This window comes from Polyodon spathula, chromosome 8 (genome assembly GCF_017654505.1).
Source record: "Polyodon spathula isolate WHYD16114869_AA chromosome 8, ASM1765450v1, whole genome shotgun sequence".
Taxonomy (NCBI): Eukaryota; Metazoa; Chordata; class Actinopteri; order Acipenseriformes; family Polyodontidae; genus Polyodon; species Polyodon spathula.
The window spans coordinates 7,526,702-7,553,136 of record NC_054541.1 but is presented as its reverse complement, the minus strand read 5'-3'; the positions used below and the strand labels follow the sequence as shown (position 1 = coordinate 7,553,136).

The 26,435-nt window shown below is 40.1% G+C and overlaps 1 protein-coding gene across 2 annotated transcripts in view; it reads right to left on the bottom strand.

Moving 5' to 3' along the window:
- Positions 1-2,131: 2,131 nt before the first annotated feature.
- Positions 2,132-26,435, bottom strand: part of LOC121319280 (DNA (cytosine-5)-methyltransferase 3B-like) — a 44,739-nt gene continuing 20,435 nt past the window's right edge. Inside the window, exons 2-23 of one of the 2 annotated variants that reach the window (XM_041256540.1) lie at positions 24,325-24,478; positions 23,774-23,871; positions 23,185-23,338; positions 22,634-22,731; positions 20,061-20,210; positions 18,434-18,580; positions 16,932-17,090; positions 16,697-16,804; positions 15,616-15,751; positions 15,284-15,406; positions 14,565-14,609; positions 14,193-14,272; positions 11,285-11,397; positions 10,873-11,056; positions 10,260-10,344; positions 9,226-9,371; positions 8,319-8,409; positions 8,074-8,222; positions 7,584-7,669; positions 7,144-7,213; positions 5,748-5,866; positions 2,132-5,536 (exon numbers count right to left, since the gene is read on the bottom strand). In XM_041256540.1, coding sequence (XP_041112474.1) covers positions 5,395-5,536; positions 5,748-5,866; positions 7,144-7,213; positions 7,584-7,669; positions 8,074-8,222; positions 8,319-8,409; positions 9,226-9,371; positions 10,260-10,344; positions 10,873-11,056; positions 11,285-11,397; positions 14,193-14,272; positions 14,565-14,609; positions 15,284-15,406; positions 15,616-15,751; positions 16,697-16,804; positions 16,932-17,090; positions 18,434-18,580; positions 20,061-20,210; positions 22,634-22,731; positions 23,185-23,338; positions 23,774-23,871; positions 24,325-24,478 — 2,637 coding nt within the window. In that variant the 3' untranslated portion in view covers positions 2,132-5,394. The remainder of the gene's footprint in view (positions 5,537-5,747; positions 5,867-7,143; positions 7,214-7,583; positions 7,670-8,073; positions 8,223-8,318; positions 8,410-9,225; positions 9,372-10,259; positions 10,345-10,872; positions 11,057-11,284; positions 11,398-14,192; positions 14,273-14,564; positions 14,610-15,283; positions 15,407-15,615; positions 15,752-16,696; positions 16,805-16,931; positions 17,091-18,433; positions 18,581-20,060; positions 20,211-22,633; positions 22,732-23,184; positions 23,339-23,773; positions 23,872-24,324; positions 24,479-26,435) is intronic. The other variant, XM_041256541.1, reaches the window with a different exon arrangement.

The following is a 26,435-nucleotide window of genomic DNA, read 5'->3' as shown; positions in this document are numbered from 1 at the left end:
TACTGAGTTAATTTACACACACGCGCCTTTTCCAAATTGTAAGGGTTTTGCGGACGTGTCGTTTTTTACACATACGCCGCACACACTTTTTGATATACCATAGTTTATCAGTTTAACGTCCTGATCGATTAATCCTTTGTTTACCTTTTTTGTTCTGGCAAACCAAATCCCAATATTTAATAGCGGTAAAAATTAGCCCTAATGTCTCAAATTTGGACCCACAGCCATAATACTGCACTTCTGCGCTTTTTATCGTGTAATTTACGATACTAATCTGTAGCCTGGTGTCAGCGCTACAATACATTTCTTGTTCCGCACAAGGTTATATAATTTGTTTCCAGCGAGCTGTTGAACTAGTAAATTAAATTTGTTACTGTGTAATTTGTAAATGCAGAGTAGTAACAATTGAACAATGGCTGCTACAGCCCTACTAAATTACAGTCTAAGCGCTCGGGACTGCTAAAAAATATTGTAATTCATAGGTGCCTAGAAAGTACTAATACATCTGTCATTAATATGGATTAGCCTAGACAGGCAATTATTGTTCGTTTCGTGAACAAAGGTACCGGTACTTATGCAACGTTATTTCATTTTGAAATCATTTGATATGCACCTCTAATACGTTTTTAGCAACTTATGCAAAAACAATTATCGTACCATAATAATTAATTATTATTATTATTATTATTATTATTATTATTATTATTATTATTATTAGTAGTAGTAGTAGTAGTAGTAGTAGTCGTATTAGTATTATTATTATTATTACGGCTGCCAGTTTCAAGATTAGCCAAGTGCTTTGCACGTCAGTCTGCTCCATTTTGTGTCCCCCTGCTAATCACATGTCTCAGGCTAGCGCTCTCAGCCGCCATTTCCCACTCCATCCAACATGGTGTGTTCATTCGTATACATGTCAAGCAGTCGTGACGGGCAGTTGCAATCTATAATTATGGAGCTATATCTTTTACGGTTTTTTAAAATTTCAATTACAACAGCCACGATTTTGTTTCTGTTCGAACTGCAATACTAAGCAAATTATTATTATTATTATTATTATTATTATTATTGGAATTGCTGCCACCTTATAAAAATACCAAACATATATATTACAGTGTCATTGCTGTTTACTAATGCAGAACATTAAAGTCGTCAATACAAAATATCTGTTTGGTCTGTAGCAGTGTTTGATGAACATAAACGTGAAATATGTGCATAATATAATGCATGATATGATTTGTTAAAAAGGTAGGATTCATAATATAATTAGGGTACATTACATGATAAATAAACAACCCACAAGGTTTACTTGGAAGGTGAGTGTTGTGCAGTAAGTATGCATGCCAGAACTCAATGTCTATCCACAGCGAATTTCGTACAGGAGCTCATGTTAGCCTGCACTGCATGGTTTCACACTCCTGGGTTGATAATGACTTGCCACACCTTGTTCAGTGAGTTTTAGTGAGCTGTGTTTTACAACCTATGACTTCTGAGGATGTGGGACTGCTGGGTTGAGAGGATGCAACCTCAAGTATCTGCACCAGTTAAAGAAAGCTCTCAGTTTGCACCTCCAGGGTACTGTTTCCAAATTCATATCAGCTGGGCACCGGGTTACCACCTCTGTGATACAAAACAACAGATCCAATAGGAAGCATTGATAATATTACGACTATAGTATTGACAACCAATTCATAGTGTGCGTCTATTGCAGTAGTATTGTATCCTGATTTATTTCACTTGTGCTCAATTTATGGTCCTGGAATTTAGTGTCCTGGGAAGGCATGTTGAATTCCCGGGACTCCTTCCTCCAGACCAGGATGATCCAGGGTAAACAGGGACAGGTGGCACCCCTCTAGTCTGGGCATAGTCTGGGCTTAATGATGTTTAAAGAAAGGCATTAAACAGGTGGACAGAATTTCTCATCGCTGAGGAGAAATGAAGCATAAGAGGCCATTTTGTCACCAGACATCTTTTTTTTTCAGACAGAAGAAGATTGTGACTGAACAGTATTCAACACACAGAGACTGAATGGAGCAGTGTGGGTCAGTTCCAGCAACTCGCTAAAAATAAAGCCATCCACACACTGTACTGTTTAATAAAGTACATTATAATCAAAATGACTGAATGCTGAGAGTCAAGTCAAATCAGTTTTATTTTTGCAGGGTCAGACAATTTAAATCATTAAAGATTTTACATGGACAGGCTATCAAGCCCATATAGCACAGTGGGGTCCTGCAACATATACAGTATATATATATAAAAAAATACACAAAAGTACAAACATTATAAAAACAATACAATAATGCTCACAACAGTCTGTTGAAGAAGTGTTTAACTTCAAAAGGTTTCATTCTTAGAATAAAACAGGAGACTACTTGAATTCCACTACCAGGATTGATAAACCAAGCCATTGGAAGTAAAGCTAAATATGAGAATCACACAATAACGATACAAACATTTGTAGAATGCCTTTACATTCTGTTTCTCAAGTTTGGAATGGTGTAAAAACACATAACACAAAAATACTGGTTTAATCTAAACTATGGTATTACAAACCTTACTAAGAACTTGAGAAGCATTGTTATGAATGCAACCCAGTTACCTATTGAAAATTTTACAGTATGCGCACATGTATATAAAAATACAGGTCTATAAAATAGAAGTATTTGTATTATAACAATTAGCACCAATAAGAGTAAAATGCCCTAAACCCATGTAGAAAATAAAACTACAAATGCAACAGTATTTATTGCTTTGAAAGAAAAAATAAAATTCACCTGCAATTTGGTTTTCAAATAAGACACCTGGTCATCTACACTATACAAGGTGGGTATATTACACCAATGATCACGCCAAGCACATTTGTCTGCTAAAAAGCATGGTCAACCACCAGTCAATTTAAAAGTTTCTATCTAGACCACATTAACTACACACTAAGTGATGGCTGTCTATAAATTGAGTCTGTTCTCTAAAATATTCCAAATCGTTACCTCTCAGTGTTAAATGCTCAGAAATCTTTTAAACCAGTGTCTTTCTTTTTTCATGTTATAGGAAACCTTTCTTAACAATACTGTATACAGTACTTACATGTTTTAAGATAGATTGACTAACAGCAGGGTATATATATAGAGAGAGCCGTATACTATAATAAAAGCAAACACAAATCCGGTTCAAATTTGCTTCTTGAGACTACAGTAACAAAGGGATAGCGATTGTTGATACGCTGATATGAGTTTCTGCTTCACCACCACGACTGCTCTTAAAAGGGAAACGCCAACCAACTGTAAACATTTTCAAAACAGTACAAACAGGTTTTAGTTCAAATGTGTTTAAGGCACTGAATGGCAGAAAGTTCACCCTCTTTGCAAAACAGGCATCTCTGTCAGTCCGCTTTGTTGAATAAACCAAATCACACTCCATTGCAAAGTTTGCAGCATTATTTTCTAACTTGTTGATTTGTTAACATTAGCACCCATTTTTCGAAATCAACGGGGCAGCCAATGCACTGTAGTAACATCTTTGCCCTACACAGTATTATAAAAATTTGTTGTTTTTTTTTGCACATCAGTTATTTTAAATATACCACACAGACAGTTTCAATGCATGTAATTCACTGAGTACTGCCTGACTGGCAACAAGCTCCCAAAGACAAAAAGCAAGTCACTTACTGGACCACCCAGTAACTTAATGCTGGGTTGCAGTTTTTAAATACTCATTTGAAGAAAAACCCTTGTTTAGCTTAAACGGGTTAAATGTTAATATTGCAATAAGTTACATTTTAAAAAAGGTATGCATACATTTTGGCCGGTTTCACCTAAAAACATGAGGTTTGTTTGACATTATTCACATTCAAACTATACAGTTGTGCTTCTAAACAAAAACATGTGGTACCCTTGAGAGTATGTATCCTCTCTATTTACATTATCCGATTGTCCGTGTTTTAAAGAAATCCGTTTCACATTATGATAAAGGTGATTAATCTGTCCAGTGTGTGTTTTCTGACTGCCACTTGGGGCACTACTCTAATCATCTTGGCCACGGTTAATTGCTATGTATCTGGAATCAAATAACAAACATGTTTTCTATGTACCACATAAGGCACTTTCGAGACACTTTCTCATTGACTGAATGCATGCCGTTAACATGTGAATCTACTCGATCCTTGACTGGTTGACAAAACACTTAAGCATTTGCTTAAAATAACTCCAATTAGTTTTATATGAATACAGGCAGGATTAAAATGTTTAAAACAAGATGGTGAAGGAGTGTCTACATTTTCTGGCTGTTTGTGATCACCTGAGAATACAGAGTTTCTGCAGACACATTGTTAATATAGAATATACTGATATTCAAGCTGCCTCATGTAGATTTAATGCTTGAATGACATTAAAATCACTATATATATTAAGACATATAGTGATGCTATAATATTGACTTTATCCAGGCCTGAAGAGTTCACCTTACTGTGAATCAGATCACTTGCACTGTCAATATAACAATAACCCTTACAAAACTGAAACACACGAGGGAACCTCAAGAGGTTCCAGAACTGACACAGACACTGAGCAGAAAGGTAAAGAAAGTTGTTTTCATTACCTTGAAACACAACCCCAGCTCAATACACTCGGCCCACCCCTCCCATTGCCAGCTGGAAAACTCTTTTCTGTTTTAAAGAAGTCGGATGTATCAGTGCTCTACAGAAGCAGAGGTGCAATGCAGTGCTTTGTCACATCTGCACATCACCTGTTGGGGTTAGAGGTTTTAGAACCCCTGTGTTTTTGTATATTAGCCGTATTCAAATACAAAAGGGCATGTAGTTGACATGCAGGTAGCAATACTGTATTATAAGACAACTGTTCCAAACGTACAATTTCACCTCCTGGCTGTTACAACCCAAAATGAGTCACAGAGAAGACTTTTGGCAAAGCCCTAGGGGCTAGTCTGCTTTGTAGGATGGAGTATGTGTCAGATTTGGATGTAATCCAACATGTAGGCAGTACCCTTAAACAAGCCAAAACGATTTTTTTCTAGCTGGCAGAACAGTATGTTAACTGGAATACGTTGGCACCTATCCTCGCCTTGTCTGTAATCTTGTAAGAAGTCGGCTATCAGCAGGAGTTGTGCAAATGACCAGAATATCTCTCCTTTTATTTTCCCTATCATTAGCTCTTTGTTGCCAATTGAAAAATTGAATTATCTTGTTGCAGATTTTTTTTTTTTAATTTAAAAGCAGCATAATGTTCTGAGGTACGAATATACACCGTGAGATATTAGATCAATTTCCACATCCCATTGTTATCCTATTCCACTACCCTCAATAAACTACATACATTTTGTAAAAAAACACTTGAATGATGAACAAGTAGACAATCTTAAAAAAAAAAGGCTCATTGGTCTCTATTCACAAGCAAAGTAGTCCTTAAGAGGAGCAAAGAGGTGTCGGATGACTGGTACACTCCAGGACCGACCCAGCAGCTTCTGTCGCGCGCCCCGGCCCATGTTGGATAAGTCAGTGTAGTGCACCGGAAAGCCAAAGATCCTGCGGAGTTCAAAAAGAGAGATGGATGAGAATGTAAAATGGGCTAGAAACAGCTTCTGGGTTACAGCTATGGGCCCAGTTCAAATATGGCTTGTAGCATCATGTTTTCTAATCTCGGCAGGATATACTGGCTGATACCAACACCCTCCTGTAAGTAACTGTGAACAATCAGAGCCGCGCTTCATTTCTAGCGCTGCACAGTATGCTTTACCTTTCCAGCTCCGTGCACCACAGGATGTCTTCCTTTCCATTCATCAAGACAGGGAAATGCTGGTCTTTGCCCTGCTTGATGGAGTTGGACCGCGTCGTGATGGTACGCACCTTTCCGAACTGGAGAAGAGAAAAACGTGTGAACAGGTTCCGGTAATTCCTGCGCACCATTCACAAATCTGCAGCAGCACTGCCAACATTAGCCCTTTGCGGTCCTATGTCGGAGCAGGTCCGACATTACAATTTGCATTTTCCAGTCCAATGTCGGACCCTATCCGACATCATCAAAAAGACAAAGCACAGGTCTCTAGTCGTTTATTCTCCAGAAAAAGCAGATAAAACCTTTCAATGGCCGAGTGTGACCGATAGGCCGAATGAAGCCAAACAAAAAAAAAAAAGGGCGTATGTGACAGCCCCATGCACCACAGAGATAGCACGCACACAAACAAAGGAGACAGCTGCTTCCGCTTCAGGCACTCAAAGAATATCACAGACATTTGCAGAACTCTTTGAGATGTTACATTAATAAAATAATGACTTGGATCACATTATTGACAAGATGTGATCAGGAGAGGATTTATCAGTATGCACACTATAAAGTGGTATGTGAAAAATACAATGAACGGGGGGATGGGGTGGGGGTGGGGCTTGGCTGGAGATGCAGTACTGAGTGTTGTTTTTTTCGATTCAGTGCCTTTTAAACCTGAAAAAAAATAAATTAAACAGTGCATGTAAAATAAACAGCGCGTGTGAAAATAAATTGGACCTGACGCGCCTGACAAGAGCTGAATAAATGGACCGCTAAGGGTTAACCTCAGTAGCCGAGAAACCTAGCCCAGTCCTGTCAATGTTATTTTTTGTAACAAAGTGTATATTTTGTCTCCTTGTGTGGTGTTAGTTTCCCTTGATTTGCTCCTGGCTCTAGAAGCAGGTGTAGGTTGGTGGAATCTAATCTGCACTCTGATTACAGTACAGTGGTGAGAACAACCCTGTCTCATTGTTCTGGTCCTGAAACGACAGCTGCCTTGGAAGCACTATATTAGCAGAAAATCCCCTGGCTTGTGGTCTTTTTACCCGGTTCTTTGTAATGAGCTTGTAGAGCAAGGTGGGGCTTTTACCAGCTGCAGACTGAAGAATCAATCAAAACTATGCCAGACTCACCACAGAAGTATCCATTAAGTTCATCATACTTTAACAGGATTGTGACCCCAAAAACATACTGAACAGCAAAATGTGGCTGCTGCAGGACTGGACAAAAGATAATGCAGTGAATGCACGGCTTAATCTCTTACACAATAAACTACTTTTGGAATATTATACTTTGTTACACAGCTTTTTGTTGCTGTGGATTTTGTGCTCTAAAAGAAAGTTTTTGTGATGCTCCTGTGCAGAATTACCTTTGCTATCCTCCCATGCTCTAGGCAGTCCTGAAGCTGAAGCTTGTCCATGCCTGAAGCACACAGGGGCCTGTAGAGGGACACAGAACAGTTTAGAGGTAATACTGAGGTTTTACCTGCAGTAGCTGTCCTGGCATATCATATACACGGTAGATGTGACCCACATTTACACCTCTAAATCCTGCACTCTTCTTGTAATGCACAGGTTCAAATGCACTCTTCAACACTAATTGGCAGTTTGTAATAGGGAGATAGTGTGTATCCATGAATCGTGATACGTTCTTTACACAATGTGTTGTATCGTAATAGAAGTATCATTAGTATTGCGATACAAGAGCACAACTTCGCTCAGATCAATAAAGATTACGAGCATATAGGAAAATTAACTGAAAGGAATGGACCATTGATAAAAAGAGGTTCTCAGGCTTGATAACGCGTACCTGTTCATTCCAGGAAGGTTGCCCCAGAAGTATCGAGCTCTGTGTGCGGCTGACACCTCGATGGCATTAATCATTACCGGGTTGCACTGTAAACACAAGCAGAGCAAGCAGTCAAGTTAGTTCATGTCTTAACAGTCTCCCACAGCACTGGGTAACCCAGGCTGTTAGAAGATGGAGCTGAAACACTATACTACATTCAGAAGTGCTGTCAGGTCACTGATTATGGAAGACAAGAAATAAACTACCCCAGAGAAATAACTGGCCTTGGACTTCCTACAACTACGTTGTTTCTTGCTAGCTTTATACTGCTACAGTTGTTAATTATTCACTGAAAATTATCTTTTTCCCCCATAAATACTGGTGCAAAATCTGAGAAAGGGTTTATCTAACAACAACAACAAAACAAAACAACATTACACACAAAAATGAAACATGGCACTACATTCCTTTAAACAATCACAGGAAATGGAGGCTGCCTAGAAAGTCTTACCTCCAGAAAGCGAGAAATATCCCTTTTGTCGTTGACCCCCATGGCCACAACGTTCTCGAACAGCCAGAAGAACGGCCTGTCGTCTCCTTCTTTCGGTTTAGCAGCATTCAGCAAACGGTAAAACTCAAAGAACAGCCTTCCTGTGCCCTCTGAAGCAAAGAGGATGAATGTTTTTTTTTGATTCTCAAAACTTGGAGAGACAATTCTAAGCATTTTCTAGCGCTTTAAAGGGAGAGTGGTCTTACCGTACAGACCCTTTCTGGCTGGGTTTACTATTGAGAGATCATTGCAAGGACTTCCTCCGATCACCAGATCAAAAGGACCCCACTCTTCAAGCTGCAATTCAGGGGTAACACGGCATCACCACAGGGACAACATAGAAACGCAAAACAAGACACACAACAACCAGCTGTTCAGGGTTTCTCCAAACCCTTTTTACTCAATAGAAAAAAAAATCTAAAGGGATCATGCCAATTCAATAGACTGGAGGAGGATGTTTATGCTATGTGGAGTAATACTCATAGGCACTTCATTGACGCAACCTTATTTGGAGGCAAGTCAGTGAATTGGCAGGGTAGCTCAGTATGGCACTAGATGAGAGCAATTTCGCAGAATGGATTCGCCTGTGTATTGAGCCAACCCAGACCGGTTTACACCTCTAAGATGTGAACTAAGCATCGCCCCCCTAGGAGCAGAAAACAGAAAACCTGGGATGTTTTCCAGTACGGTACAGCTGGTCTCATATCAATAAAGGACATTAGCGAGCAGTTTAGGAAGCCCCCAGACTCCCCATAGGGTTCAGTGTGGAACAAAGGAAGATCCTCCAAGATTCACAAAAAAGACTGCAGAGGGGGCAAATACACCATTAACAGGGCTTACTAGGCACATGGATGCCAATAAGTCTAGAAAGAAATGACGGCAGGTGCTGGAGATTTTGTAATGAGATCAATTAAGCAATTAAACACAGAGCCAGCAGACCCCGACTTCAGAATTTTTTAAATTCCTAACTGATGTCTGATAGTAATGTGAACACTTAGGAAAAATTATGACATTAGGCATCTCCTCAGTTAGCTTTTTACCTTAAGGCAAATGTCAAATAAAAAGGCTTTAACAAGACACAAAGGTGGTGTTTACTGAATCTGCTCCACGTACTTGTTTCCTTGTTATGTTCCTCACATCATGCACATATTGAATGTTTCCTTCATGTCGGACCACTCCCACTGAAATGGAGTCTTCACAGACCTCAGAGGCGATGTACTGGTCAACCTTAAAGCCAAGATCCTTTAAAACTAAATACCCTGCAAAAAAAAAAAAAAAAAAAAAAAACAGAACAGCAAATGAATAAAGGAAAACAACCCAGTGCTCAGGGTCCCAATGCTCAGGACTGAATGCTCAGGACTGCATCCATAGGACTACAGGCATGCATTGCCTCACTAATACTTTGAATATCAACAAGGGCTTTAATGTAATGTAAGTTATTTTAATATAATACTTACTGAAGCACTATCACTGTGTACTCTATAGTACAAATCATCTTTATATTGAAATATTTTACATTGCATGAATGGAAATAAGACTCCCAATGCACAGCGGTTGAATTCATTCCTGGTTTTACTATTACAGTAAGACACACTTGAGCGTGTTAGCTATACACTGTGGCTCACTGAGCTTGTAGTATAACCTGGAATGGGTGACACTGCTATTCAATAGGAGTCTTATTTCCATCCCAGCATTAATACAAGCATATCTACAACATATGATGCCAATATTTCTCTCTGTACTATGTAACATATTGACGTTTGAATTACATAGCATTTCTTGTTTTGTTTTAACTCCCCATCATCCATACCGAAAACATTCACAATGGAAAGTAACCCAATATTTATTTCTCCTGTGTCACAAACTGATCTCTATCTCTCTCTAGAGTACATAACACTTTTATTTTGGCTACCTAACTGACTGCAACTTGCAAGGCATGTGTCTGCTATCTGCTGTCTGCTATCCAATATATGTTTAATTTCTGTAATTCACTGTCTGGCATCAGATAGGAGCACATAAAAAAAAAAATCTCTACCAGGTCTTCTCAATATTATAATTCACTGCCTGTCAGCTGTTACACTGCCTCTCACAGTCACTGCTTATTCTATTGAACAGACACATTTCATCTTGGCGATCCCATCACTCACCAGTGGCAATGCCGTCAAACAGTGACAGCACTCTTACTGGCCGTCGCTGCTCTGCAGGAATTGCTGTGTACATTTTCGGGCTTTCCTGCAAAACAGTTTAAACCACACAGGGCACGTTTACTGAAAAGCATTTACTTCACTCTTTAATTGACTCTTATTTTTTGAAAGAGGTGAAATGCCTGTTCATTTTACAAAACCAGAAAGAACAGAGGAAACGCTTTGAAAATATGCCCCCACCAGCCTTATTCTGATGCAGCAACACCAGTACTGAGTTGCTATCATGCCAATCCATCTCAATGTGGCTTTGAAATCCACGTTTAACAAGGTAGTCAGTAAGCTGCTTTGAGAATGTGTGAAAAAACTTGAAACAACAATATTCTACCACCAAGGACCACCTAGGAGCCATAAAGGGGCTCTGCTGCTCACTGCAAGTGGCACTGCATTAAAATATTGATATGAGTATCTAGACTAGGACAGTTTGGCATAGTTCAGCTTACTGACTGAATTGCTATTAGCTCAAACCTATTTGCACATTTTCAGAATTTTCATAAACCCTGTGACTTTCACTGTGGATTTGACTCTCTTTTCCGGCTGCTTTTTTTGTCACACTTACAAATTCCTGCCCGTTGTCATTGACAAAGAACTCCTGCAGCTTGATGCTCCAGTCATGTCTCTGTTTGAGGGCACCGTACTGTTGGACTGGCTGGCACATGTAGCATCGCCATGGGTCCAGCACCTTGGCGTTCTCTGAGGCCCCAGGACCCACTAGGATATCTAGACAGTCGACACAGAAACACCTGTGCAGGGGGCAGGAGAGACTGGCATTATCGTCCAGGTACAGTTCGGGAGTTTGGACATGCTGCACAGCATTCAAAGGGAACTACAATTACGATTTGTTGCAGTTATTGATAGGCATTCAAACCATGCTAACGTGAGTCAACTCTATGTGAGCACTGGGGACACATCTAGTTAAAAGGGGAACAGGTCAACATGAACAGAAAGCATGAAGACATCAATAAACTCACCTACAGCAGTTGGCATTGCCACAGAGCAACACTTCCCGACCTCCACAGCACACAGTGCAGTATGACTGGTACCCGTCATCATCATACATGTAGGAGATTTCCAGATAGATATCCTGTAGAGACAGTGGAGACCATTCTGTATCAAACGTAACACTAGTCAACAGGTTTCACCCGAATTTATGAAGCAAAATTGGTTAACACTAGAAGTCCTGTGGCGGTCATTTTGGCGGTTTTTGGTTTTAAAATGTCATTTTCTTCAGTCGTGTAACACATATGGGACTGCGCGTTAATGTACCTTTCTGTGCGGATGTATTAAATATTCTCACAAAGCATGAAACGTGGGAGTGCAGAAATAAAGGAGCTACATTACATTATACCTAAAAGCCCAGGGAGCAGACACACTGACAGAACGGTATTCTACTTTATTATTTTTATGTATCAGTCCGCAGTGTGTTTAGCTGTAATCAGATTAGTCTCTACTCTCTGTCTGAGTGAATGACTGACAGTCTATTGTTTTCAATCAGCCTTTTGAAGGCTGGCACCTGTTTGCCAGCTGCGCTTCGATTAGCATCAGGACTAGTGAAAATAAATACCAGAGACTGTGGAGTTTTACTACGCAACAAAATATGGAGTTGATGTTTTGGATCAGGTGGCTCGGAAGTATTCTGTGAAAGCTGGCTCCTGACGGTGGTCTGTTCAGGTGTTTTACAATGTATTGGATCTAGCAGCCATCAGCTCATAGGTACTTACTTTACAGAGAAGAATTTACCAAGGAGAGAATATATTTTACAGTTAGCTGTGCAGAAAGGCAGTGTGGAGAAGTGCATTATCTGTGTTGATTGTGAACAGCCTTAGACTCAGGTAAAGGAATACCCTTTTGTCGGAAAAAAAAGGAAAAAAATTAGACTTGTGCTGTGTGCGTCTGTAAAATGTTTCTTTCTAAGTTTATTTATCTACGTCATTCCGTTGCTTTTCCTCATCTGATAATAAACTGATTGCTGTTGAAAAGTAAAAAATGTATGGCTATCGTTTCAGTTTTATAAATATGTACCGTATGTTCTTCTTCTGTTTTGTAAAATAAATGTGTGTGGCGTACTGAATAAAAAAAAAACAAAAAAAAGAATTACATCCGACCGTTTTTTGTCATATTATTTACAGTGTTTTGAATAAAAGATCATGCAGCAGTCTCTTGACACAGGGGTGGTACCGACAGATTGGAAAATTGCAAACGTAATACCGATCCACAAAAAGGGAAACAAAACTGAACCAGGTAACTACAGACCAGTAAGCCTGACTTCTATTATATGCAAACTTATGGAAACTATAATAAGATCCAAAATGGAAAATTACCTATATGGTAACAAGGTACTGGGAGACAGTCAACATGGTTTTAGGAAAGGGAGATCGTGCCTAACTAACTTGCTTGATTTTTTTGAGGATGCAACATCGATAATGGATAATTGCAAAGCATATGACATGGTTTATTTAGATTTCCAGAAAGCTTTTGACAAAGTCCCGCACAAAAGATTAATTCTCAAACTGAACGCAGTTGGGATTCAAGGAAACACATGTACATGGATTAGGGAGTGGTTAACATGTAGAAAACAGAAAGTACTGATTAGAGGAAAAACCTCAGAATGGAGTGTGGTAACCAGCGGTGTACCACAGGGAGCAGTATTAGGTCCTCTGCTATTCCTAATCTACATTAATGATTTAGATTCTGGTATAGTAAGCAAACTTGTTAAATTTGCAGACGACACAAAAGTAGGAGGAGTGGCAAACACTGTTGCAGCAGCAAAGGTCATTCAAAATGATCTAGACAAGATTCAGAACTGGGCAGACACATGGCAAATGACATTTAATAGAGAAAAGTGTAAGGTACTGCACGCAGGAAATAAAAATGTACATTATAAATATCATATGGGAGATATTGAAATTGGAGAAGGAATCTATGAAAAAGACCTAGGAGTTTTTGTTGACTCAGAAATGTCTTCATCTAGACAATGTGGGGAAGCTATAAAAAAGGCTAACAAGATGCTCGGATACATTGTGAAAAGTGTTGAATTTAAATCAAGGGAAGTAATGTTAAAACTGTACAATGCACTAGTAAGACCTCATCTTGAATATTGTGTTCAGTTCTGGTCACCTCGCTATAAAAAAGATATTGCTGCTCTAGAAAGAGTGCAAAGAAGAGCGACCAGAATTATTCCGGGCTTAAAAGGCATGTCATATGCATACAGGCTAAAAGAATTGAACCTGTTCAGTCTTGAACAAAGGAGACTACGTGGCGACCTAATTCAAGCATTCAAAATTCTAAAAGGTATTGACAGTGTCGACCCAAGGGACTTTTTCAGCCTGAAAAAAGAAACAAGGACCAGGGGTCACAAATGGAGTTTAGAAAAAGGGGCATTCAGAACAGAAAATAGGAGACACTTTTTTACACAGAGAATTGTGAGGGTCTGGAATCAACTCCCCATTAATGTTGTTGAAGCTGACAACCTGGGATCCTTCAAGAAGCTGCTTGATGAGATTTTGGGATCAATAAGCTACTAACAACCAAACGAGCAAGATGGGCCGAATGGCCTCCTCTCGTTTGTAAACTTTCTTATGTTCTTATGTTCTTATGTTCTTATGAATACAGCCGTCAGAAAGACTGCTGCAGGGCTTCTACGTATGAGTGTATCTTCGGTCCTTCGAGTGTTAATTCTATATGTGATGCAAAACGTTTGGCCATAGCTGGACATTCTGTCACACCGAGGCTGCCCTGCTCAGAGTAAATCATACTGTGTCCTACCAGCTACTGAAGAGCAGTTCTTTAGCACTTCTGTGTGCAATAGTAAAGGAAACCTTCACAGTCTGGCCCACATTGTCTGTTTCTCTAAAGACTACCAACAAGATTTTGTCCTACCTTGCATGTTTGGCAAAGGCCTCCTTCAAAAAGCGGATGAAAAGTCGCCACTCTCGCTTTCCCACAAGATAGGCAGAATTCTAGAAAAATTAAGATAAACACATATCTACATTTATTCAACAGTCTTCTATCTCATCTCACCAACAGGGACAGACTCAGCAACAGCAGTGCAACTCAACACACAGCCAGTCCTGTTACAGTATTAACGAGGGATATTTAAGGATGGTCTGTGACATGCTGAAATATTTATAAGGAAGACATTTAAATATCCACAGCAATAACATAAAGATTTAAAGTACAGTGCTTAGGTATTACAAGGTTTGCAGACCAAATGTTTTCCACAAGATTAAAAAAAAAAAAAATCACTATTACCTTCTATACTTCTGTTATTCTTCAAAACTTCATGGACCATTTGTTCTGGAATAAAAATGAAAATCAAAAACTTTAAAAAACAGTAAAATCTATGTATTTCACCAGTTCTTGAATTCACAGCCGTGTACAACACACTGGGTCTATTTGAAAGGTCTTATTAAAGGAATTAAATAAATGCATTCACTGGTGTGTTGATTTCAAAAAAAGAAAAGCTGTCCTTCCCTTTAAAAGCTTTAAAAGCCAGTTGGAAGCAAATTCACCCGGGGGGCTGACATTTCTACTGCTGTACCGGGGGCATTAAATACTTCTTACAGGCAATAATGTGTCTGACTATTAGCACACCGTTAGTAGACTCAGCAGAGAATGAATAAGGAACAGGATTGATGATCCAGTGCTTACCTCTGCTGTATTGTTCCTCGATTCATGATCCAGTGCTTACCTCTGCTGTATTGTTCCTCGATTGATGATCCAGTGCTTACCTCTGCTGTAGTGTTCCTCGATTGATGATTAAGTGCTTACCTCTGCTGTAATGTTCCTTGATTCATGATCCAGTGCTTACCTCTGCTGTATTGTTCCTCGATTGATGATCCAGTGCTTACCTCTGCTGTAATGTTCCTTGATTCATGATCCAGTGCTTACCTCTGCTGTATTGGTCCTCGATTGATGATCCAGTGCTTACCTCTGCTGTATTGTTCCTCGATTGATGATCCAGTGCTTACCTCTGCTGTAGTGTTCCTCGATCCCCACCTTATTTTTGTACAGGTTGGTTTTCTGTTTCTTGACCGGGGGGTAATACTCTAGGTAGTTGACCTCGAGAACGTGGTGATTGAGGGACCCGTTCTCTGAAGAACAACAGAAAACAAGCGTATAAAATAATAATCTGATAGACTTCATGAGCACAACCAGATCATCCATAAGCAGGTCCCCATTACCTAGAACTTGTGCTAAGGAATGCCCGTACCAAGTTTGATCTGAATCAGATGTCGTGAAAATCTGAGCAAAAACTGAAAGAGAAAGTGTGACACAGATTTCTCTTGCCAGGGATGTTCACCTCCTTTAGGGTTAAGTCCCTCAGACCCTTTGGGCTCGAACCCGCCGTTAGCCCACTCCAGCATGGGCTTCACCAGGTCATCAGGGCTGTCTGTTTCACAACGGGGAAATATCTTCCCAGACCGGTCAGCTGCCATCTGCACAGACATACAAGCTCGCAGTCACTACAGATTGAGCACCGGCGCACCACTATCATTGCTAATCAGGTGCAAGACGTATAAGAGCAAGCATTCTTATTTCCTCAGATAGGTTTCAGCTTAGTCTAGAAATGTGCCTCATTCAATGAGTTCCTCAGAACTCAGTTAGAAAACTATTTCCTATTTAGATAATCAAGTTTAATTTGCCATCTTTGGTAATAACAAATAACATTTTCAGATAATTCCCATAGGTAAGGAGTTGTAGGTCTTCCATTAAATTGTCTCTGGGATGACAAAATGTTCTGGAAGGTGTTGGTTTTGCAAGTTTATAAAAGCAGACAATTAAACTACATTTACCACTAGAGTCATGAGTTCTCTGGATTAAACCACTAGATGACACTGCATCCCAAACTTGAACATTTCAAGAGACTAAACAGAATACTACTCAACGCAGCCCATGAATTTTGTTTCTATCAGCCAGAAGAAATTATTTGACAGCACGCACCACAGTGTTTAAATTAATGCATTTCTTTATCTTTGCTGTATCCTGCGTGTATCTCAGCAGTACATTTTTCAACATAATCCTGAGTGTTTAAATAGTTTTATTAATAAATCAGTTAGGGAATCCATTTCTCAACTTTGACTTGGGAGTGCTCTCCAGGAGAATTTCTCTCACAAAGATAAGCATCGTGTATCCAGATCTTTATCGCTCCTCGATCAACCGTGCTGGTGCTGTTATTGAACTGACAGGTGCAGGCACAGAAAACAAGCAGTGCATATTTGAAGAAAATAGCAGGATTATGTTTTTAAATATATTCCTGAGATACGTGTTCTGTAGCACCTTTGGAAAGAGAAATGAACCACTCGCTTACATAACATCAGAGAGAGTCTGTTGTGATGCCGTGCCTCTATACATTGTAAAGATTTTGAGAGCTGTTGTTTTACCTCAAGTGCTTGAAAGACAGCTCTCCGGTACGACGCTAGCTTGTTGTACGAAGCTTGGGTGAAGTACTTGGGGAAGGCCATGAATGAGTCCAGCTTGTCTGCTGAAACCTGGAAGACAGCGGGGCACACTTCTGCCAAGAATCCTTCACTGTGAATGTCATTCAGCAAGTAAACCCCTAATGCCATCTAGCTGGCAACTCAAACACGCACTCCCAGAACTGTGTGTTCAGCTCACCTCGGAAAACTTGCCATCCCCAAACCACTGCAACCACCTCATCCCTAGAGAGGCCTGTCGTTTCCCAGTCATCCGCCAGGACACCACAATTCCCGGCCACCAGGAGAAGCCCTTAATCTTCCCCCACACCAGCTCACCGATCCCAAAGCCTTTATTATCCTGGAAAGGGCAAGCAGAGAGAGAATCTTCACATCTGCAGAGCTGTATTCAAGCAGTCAAGCTGTTTCAATATAAGGTCATAACAGCTGAAGGTGGCGTGTCTGGAACAGACCAAAGCAATTACAGTTACAACTGGGAGATTGTTTTTTTTGTCTGTGATAATTTGCATTTCAGTTATTTTCCCAAGCTTATACTAAGTGAAAGGCTGTATTTCTTTCAAGATTATCACATACTTCAAGATTTCCGTGAAACTTATACACCGACATATAATATGTAGTTCCCTATGAAAATTCCCATTTCTGAATGAATAGTGTAACTTTTAGATATTTCAAAATAAAACATGATTATGACTATTTGCTTTACTGATCTTTTAGGAACCTGGCAGACGGTTTAGTTTGCTTCCAGTAAATGATTGCAAAATTTCTTTAAAATGACTTCCACAAAAAAGACAACAGCTGCATCAAAGATCGGAAATATTTTTTGCTAGCGATTGCTTTGTCTACTACAAGAAGGGGCCATTTAATTTTTATTTTATTTTTATTCTACAATTTAGTATTTACTGTTGTACAGATATTTAAATATTTAAGAACATTGGTTGTATAATCACTGCAAAGAAATATTATCCATTTTGAATACAGCCCAGACTATGCATTACACTATTTGATTTACCACACTTTCCTATGCTTTTGCTTTGCATGGTATGCATCTTTAATTAGGATGATGGTTCACTGAGAGCCACACCAATACAACCAGAATTCAATTCTCTTCACAGAACCATGGGTGGATTCAAACCTAGTCCCAGTCCTAGGTAAGACATACCCATTCAGCCACCCATGTTTAATATTATAAAGGAGAACATGCATCCTTTACAATTACAGTCTCTCCCTACAAAGATGGTTTCCCGAATTTCAGTCATTTCGGTCAAAGAGAATTTGTAATTAATGGTATTTATTTGATTATAAACACGTGTCCACAAACCCAGGTGGTTTGAGTCGAGTCAACGGACCCCTTGTGGTTGACCATGGGGTAAGTGAAGAAAGGTGGCGACAGGGGGGAGTGGAGAGATGTGAATCAATGATATGAAAAGAGGGGGAAGTGACAGGTCAATTCATGTTTTGGTAAAAGTTGACGTAATGTGTGTCATTCTTCCTGAACTGAAGGTTAAAACATAAGTGGATGGCAAGGCAAGACAGAGGACTGACACATGCTATTTTTTATTTCTGACAGTTACGTCTTGATATTTGGTTTGCGTTTATTTGCACAATCTGAAGTGAGGTAAAAGACAAAGCGGTGAACGGCATTGGCGAGGAGCAGCCCGATGCCCTGGGGCCAGTTTTCTCTACCTTGTATTCGGGGGGGGTCCCTGTGTCTTGGGAGGTGGACGTGGAGCTGCTCTGAGCAGAGTCTTTGGAATCCTGTTCCATCAGCTCTAGGGTGGGGGTAGGAGAGACATGGGGGCTCACAGGGCTGAAGAGGGTTCCATTCTGCACCTGTGAAATAAAAAAAACAGCCTTGACCTCAAACAATCAAACAGGAATGAATGTCCTCATTAGTATGTTATTGAAACATCAGGCAGCCGTTTCAAGTGCCAGAAAGAAGCTGGGCAGTAACTGTATCTTACAGGTTACAACCCCACTCCTGAGAGTGCAGGATGTCTGCATGGTCACTATATATATATATAATATATCTTTTTTTTTTTTCTTGTGGCCAGAAACAAGCCACTGTAAATGGGCTCAATCTCAGCAGAAGGCCATGACATCAGTACTTGGAAATCTCAAGAAATTCAGATTTTAGTCTGTTTTCGCAGAGCTACAATTGAAACGATTAAAGTAAAATTGTCTGACTAACTATGTGATTGTGCAGTCCTAGGCCTGCCCTCTTTTTCCCTGCACCTGCTCCATTGTGGGTAAGCTCCAGCCCCTCACCTTTGGCAAACTGTGACGGGGAACTCCCCGTCTATAGGAATATTTTTGGAACTGTCAGGGAGGGGGTTAAATTTCTCCCTGCCAGAAAAACCTGAGAATGTGGCTGGAGCTCTAATTGAATAATTATTGGTTAATTGGGATCCAGCCACAGGGAATAAAAGCCAGGGGAGAGGGCCTGGCTGGAAGGTGTGTGTTTTTTTCTGGAAAGGTGTTCTTTTGGTTTGGGAGTTTGCTTTGTTTGAGAGGTTTTTATTTTTGTGTTTGAGAAGAAAGAATGCCTTTTTGTTTGTTTTATTGTTTGGTGTTAAAGCCTTGGAACCTGACCATTTACTTTCGTAAGTTCACTTATTTTTATTTGAACCTCTTTTCTGTTGGCCCTTGTGCCTGTTTGTTTGACTATTTTTGTTTAATAAAGAACTGTATTTTTGCCTTTACTCTGTCTCTGAGCCTCAATCTACTCGCCAGCCTGTCACACAAATACGCTCACTTTAAACCGCATTCCAGAATATCTTGTGTCATTTAGACACGTTAATATTTCACAGACTAACAGACATTAAACCAATTCAGGAACTTGAGAGGATTACAGCAGGCAGCTGTGTTCCTGGTTACACTTACTTGACGCTGCACCAGAGTTACTTGGCTCTGTTTGCCATGGGATTTTCCCACACCAGACTTCAGATCTAAATTACATTTCCTGTCCTTTAAAAAACAATGTGCAAAGTACAGGAGAGGACAAAAATCCCCTGTTCCTTGTAGGGAAAAAGTATGTGCATTATTATTTTAAAGTAATCCGGAATAAATAAAAGAATGCGTTAAGAATTCACAAGCTGGATTCGGATGGGTGTGGGAGCTTTGTGTTATCAACCCAACCCTTACCTCTAGACACACAGCTCCACTCCACCGAACGCTTGTATGCCTAGCAACATCACTGAGTAAGCCCTAGGTCCTGTGCTGGAGCTGGTCACTTCAGCCAGCTGACAAATCCTTGTCTCCCCCTCTGTGGGATCTCCTAGTATTCTAGCCTGGCGTGCTGTGCTGTACATACCACACAGCTGTTTGGATCCGGTTTCGGTTTGGGGTTGTTTGTGCTGCTTCGTGCCTTGCTGCAAGGTGTGAGTCCGGCCTGGAATATTGTCCGCTGAGGGGGTCTCTGTCGGAGAGTTGTCTCCCGGCCAGCGACTCTCTGCAATTTTGCCTAAGACAACAAACACAAACCGTCAGGAAGATGTTTGACGTCGCCATTCCTTTAAGAAATCCCTTTGTCCTGAACTATTAAAAAGACGCTCTCTAAAATGAGCTCTCATCTTGGCTTAACAAAAAGCAGAAAAAAGGTGAGAGTTTGTCTAGATATAAATAGGCCCACAGACTGTCTAAAACTAAAGATGGCAAATCAAATTGTTATTTGAAAGTACTTGCTTCCTTCTGCTATTGCATTACCATAGTCTTGTACATGCAGTATTTCTTTTTGTGTCTCTAATGTTGACAAATAGTAGGGGTGTAACAGTTATTGTGTAGCAATGGATTGTGATAATTTTTTTAATGATGAATCGTATCGTAATATAATTATTATAAGATCCTCCCAATAGTACTCAAAGAAATGAAATAAGTTATTTCTAAACTGCTAACCAAGTTCATACAACAGTCTCCTGAGACAGGGGTTGTACAGAATTGCAAACGTAATACCAATCCACAAAAAGGGAGACAAAACCGAACCAGGTAACTACAGACCAATAAGCCTGACTTCTACTATATGTAAACTTACAGAAACTATAACAAGATCCAAAATGGAAAATTACCTGTATGGTAACAGTATCCTGGGAGACAGTCAACATGGTTTTAGGAAAGGGAGATCGTGTCTGCCAAACCTGCTTGATTTTTTTTGAGGATGCAACATCGACAATGGATAATTGCAAAGCACACAACATGGTTTATTTAGATTTCCAGAAAGCTTCTGACAAAGTCCTGCATAAACGATTAATTCTCAAACTGAACGCAAAAGGGATTCAAGGAAATGTATGCACATGGATTAGGGAGTGGTTAACATGTAGAAAACAGAAAGTACTGATTAGAGGAGAAACCTCAAAATGGAGCGAGGTAACCAGTGGAGTACCACAGGGATCAGTATTAGGTCCTCTGCTATTCCTAATCTACATTAATGACTTAGATTCTGGTATAGTAATCAAACTTATTAAATTTGCAGATGACACAAAAATAGGAGGAGTGGCAAACACTGTTGCAGCAGCAAACGTTATTCAAAATGATCTAGACAAGATTCAGAACTGGGCAGACACATGGCAAAAGACATTAATAGAGAAAAGTGTAAGGTTCTGCAGGCAGACAATAAAAAATGTGCATTATAAATACCATATGGGAGATACTGAGATTGAAGAAGGAATCTATGAAAAAGACCTAGGAGTTTATGTTGACTCAGAAATGTCTTCATCTAGGCAATGTAGAGAAGCTATAAAAAAGGCCAGTGTTCGGATATATAGTGAAAAGTGTTGAATTCAAATCAAGGGAAGTAATGTTAAAACTTTACATTGCATTAGTAAGACCTCATCTAGAATATTGTGTTCAGTTCTGGTCACCTCGCTACAAAAAGGATATTGCTGTTCTAGAAAGAGTGCCAAGAAGAGCGACCAATATTATTCCAGATTTAAAAGACATGTCATACGCAGACAGGCTAAAATAACTGAATCTATTCAGTCTTGACCAAAGAAGATTATGCGGCGATCTGATTCAAGCTTTCAAAATTCTAAAAGGTATTGACAATGTCGACCCGGGGAACTTTTTCAACCAGAAAAAATAAATAAGGACCAGGGGTCACAAATGGAGATTAGATAAAGGGGCACTCAGAACAGAAAATAGGAGGCTTTTTTTTTTTTACAGAGAATTGTTGGAGTCTGGAAACAACTTCCCAGTAATGTTGTTGAAGCTGACACCCTGGGATCCTTCAAGAAGCAGCTTTGAAGAGATTCTGGGATCAATAAGCTACTAACGACCAAACGAGCAAGATGGGCCAAATGGCCTCCTCTCATTTATAAGCATTCTTATGTTCTTATGTATCGTTAATATCGTGATATAAGACCAAAAGCACAACTTCACTCATTATATATCACCAAATGGTTCCTGAATGAAGAATAAGTATGTTTTATAGTTGGTATGAATACATACTCTCCCTATCGCATTTCATTTGTGTCTTTTAACAAAATGTTCAATCATAAATTCCCATTTTGATCTTATTATGCATCATACAAGCAGCCAATCAGGACAATCACATATACTGTGACACATATCATATTGTGATGCGTATAGTATCGTGAGATTGGTGTATACGCTTCCCACCTTTAACCTTGCTGATCGGCTGCAGCCAATCTATGAGATCCGGGTCACGGCACCAACGTAACAGGGCAGAGGCTGGGCTGCCAACTGGGGCCCCCCGCACACGCAAGCGAGCATTTCAACCACAATGCAAAAGAGCAGGGATTTAACAATTCTTAACCTCATCTCATCTCATTGATGGGACAGAATTTGCAACAGCCGTGCATCACCCAACGCAGCCTGTTACATTTACTCACTGTGTAACGTGATCAGTATGAAACTGAGTGTGGACTTTACCTCATTGTAGGAGGAATCCCACAAGGTCTTGTCCTCCAGGTCAGAGTTTCTCCTGCTTCTTTTCTTACAGCTGAGAGGCTTGTTTGTAAGACTAACTTCTACAAGGGAAAGGAACAAATACATCAAATAAACAGCATTATGAAATCCACAAACAAATACATCAAATAAATAGCATTATGAAATCCACATAAATGTGGCACAGCATGGATTGCGTTGAAAGAACTTTGTGTGCTTACATACTGTTCAAAGTACCTCCCACTGTCAAAGTTTACCCTGGTAATAGCGTAGTAAAAGTATAGTAATGTATAGTACAAGCAGGGTAAAGATCAGAGAGATATGATAAAGCACGGTCAAAGCCATAGTAAACTGCAGTAAATGCCTAAAATGAATGCAAATGTATCGGGAAAAACACAAAGGGTAATGTATATGTATATTGATGTATCCGCTAAATATTAATAAGCACCAGTCCACTCTTGCATATATCTAAAATTCCTTTCAATATTTAAGAAATATAAATGGAATCCAAATGAATGGCTTTCCCTCTGCTGTACCCGGTGTGACAGCGCCCCCGTTCAGTTTAGGGCTCGCTGGGGAGGGGGGTTCTCCTGCTGAAAGGGGGCTGTTTCCGGGGTGCCCGTTAGTGATCTTGGGGTCAGTGCTGCTTTCAGACAAACTGTCCATGGATGCATCCCCATTCACAACAGCCTGCAAACAGAACATGATGAATGGTCAATGCATGTCATTACTTTTCCTGTTCCTGCTTACTCATGTAAAGCAATCTTCTCCAACCCACTGCTCCTTATATGGAGTGTCATGAGGATCCAGTGATGCGTATAGTATCGTGAGATTGGTGTATACGCTTCCCACCTTTAACCTTGCTGATCGGCTGCAGCCAATCTATGAGATCCGGGTCACGGCACCAACGTAACAGGGCAGAGGCTGGGCTGCCAACTGGGGCCCCCCGCACATGCAAGCGAGCATTTCAACCACAATGCAAAAGAGCAGGGATTTAACAATTCTTAACCTCATCTCATCTCATTGATGGGACAGAATTTGCAACAGCCGTGCATCACCCAACGCAGCCTGTTACATTTACTCACTGTGTAACGTGATCAGTATGAAACTGAGTGTGGACTTTACCTCATTGTAGGAGGAATCCCACAAGGTCTTGTCCTCCAGGTCAGAGTTTCTCCTGCTTCTTTTCTTACAGCTGAGAGGCTTGTTTGTAAGACTAACTTCTACAAGGGAAAGGAACAAATACATCAAATAAACAGCATTATGAAATCCACAAACAAATACATCAAATAAATAGCATTATGAAATCCACATAAATGTGGCACAGCATGGATTGCGTTGAAAGAACTTTGTGTGCTTACATACTGTTCAAAGTACCTCCCACTGTCAAAGTTTACCCTGGTAATAGCGTAGTAAAAGTATAGTAATGTATAGTACAAGCAGGGTAAAGATCAGAGAGATATGATAAAGCACGGTCAAAGCCATAGTAAACTGCAGTAAATGCCTAAAATGAATGCAAATGTATCGGGAAAAACACAAAGGGTAATGTATATGTATATTGATGTATCCGCTAAATATTAATAAGCACCAGTCCACTCTTGCATATATCTAAAATTCCTTTCAATATTTAAGAAATATAAATGGAATCCAAATGAATGGCTTTCCCTCTGCTGTACCCGGTGTGACAGCGCCCCCGTTCAGTTTAGGGCTCGCTGGGGAGGGGGGTTCTCCTGCTGAAAGGGGGCTGTTTCCGGGGTGCCCGTTAGTGATCTTGGGGTCAGTGCTGCTTTCAGACAAACTGTCCATGGATGCATCCCCATTCACAACAGCCTGCAAACAGAACATGATGAATGGTCAATGCATGTCATTACTTTTCCTGTTCCTGCTTACTCATGTAAAGCAATCTTCTCCAACCCACTGCTCCTTATATGGAGTGTCATGAGGATCCAGTCATAAGCTGATAAAGGCATGACTGAAAACTCTTATTTTCTACTTTGCTTAAAACATTGCCTAATGTTCCAGAAAGAACTGCTTCCACAAGTCAACAACTGCCACATTCCTGAAGCCAGGTGTAAATGCATCGATTACATCTCTAAATTCCAACAATACAAAAGCACTAGATCTGAATCAGTAAAGTCTATACACTTGATCTTGTGGCAACGCTGTTTACTAGAGGGGTAGCTCCTCGACAGACGCTTTGAAAACTCTCCCAGATTCCAGTCATGTTCTTGGGAATTCCAGCTGTGTCAAAGGGAAATTACATATCCTGTCTTATTTGTTATACTGGCAGTACAGTTCTTCCAGATGCTTTCTTTTTACTCATTTGTTTCAGTTTATGCGATGTCAGATCTTTCAGATATTACAGTAATTGTAGTTATAACAGATCCCACTACCCTATAGCAGCCAATACAAAAACATACGGATCATCCTTCTAACTGGTCACTGCATTCTTGTTAGAAAGCTGTAGGAAGAACTGTTTGACCTTGGCATTGTGGTGACCCTGAAGTCATTATGTGAGTGGATGTTGTTGTACTGCACTGTTTTACTGTACTGTGTGTGATCTGTGTGAAGTCACAAACAGCTGGGCTGCAGAAGAATAAAACCTTAATTTAATGCACCCTATTTACTTCTGAAGTCATGTGATGTACTTAACCCTAACCCTTACTCAAACTGAAAATGCAGTGGAATAAGTTGCTGTAAATGTGATTGCAAAAGGTAAAAAGTAACTCATGAAAAGGCATAAATTTTTAAATGTAAAACTACATGGTAAAATAAACTATGGCATAACCATCCTAGTTTACACAGGTTGCAGACATGTGTTTTATAATGTAGGCATGCATTCATTTACTGCCTAAACAATTGCTTCTGATACTACAATGTTGTGCTAAATGCCTGGTATCTTTTTAAATAGTGGATGGTATCACTTGAAGGATTATAGAGATACAGGATATGACAAGGCCTCACTCAGCCAGGACCAAAGGGGCATTCAGAACAGAAAATAGGGGGCACTTTTTTACACAGAGAATCGTGGGGGTCTGGAATCAACTCCCCAGTAATGTTGATGAAGCTGACACCCCGGGATCCTTCAAGAAGCTGCTTGATGAGATTCTGGGATCAATAAGCTACTAACAGCCAAACGAGCAAGATGGGCCGAATGGCCTCCTCTCGTTTGTAAACTTTCTTATGTTCTTATGTTCTTATGTTCATAAGATCTTCATATGTGGTGGAACCATGTGGATTTCTCTCTTCACTGTTGAAATTAAGACCAAGCCTGGACAGGTTTAAAAGAACCAAATGAATGCGAACTGCATGGCTCAGCTGCTCTCTGGTTGGACTCCACAGCGAAACAGCTGCACCCCTTCTTGTACTGTAGGAATGGTGTACTATTTTAAAGTATCTGGGCTGAAACTTGATTTATATCTGCTAGGAAAGAGAACAGAGCATAGAATATCAGTTTATTATTGTTACTATTTAACCCCCTTTGGTAATCCTCTCCTGTACAGCCCTGCTGTTTGGGCACAACTAGGTCCTTAACAAGCCATGCTGTGAGGTTGCAAGCACAGGGTAGGATTAGGAACAATAAGGAATTCTAGAGCTCTCCACTCATTCTCATTACTGAATGAATCCTGCTTACATGCAGAGGGAGGACAACAGTCATTGGAACAGCTTGCTCATGAAGGGTAGGATTTGGAGCAGTGGAAACCGAGACGTTGGCCATGTCCCTTAACCTCCCCGGCCTCAGCTAAGAAGCAGTTTAGAAGCAGGAACTCTTCTTGAAACGTGATGC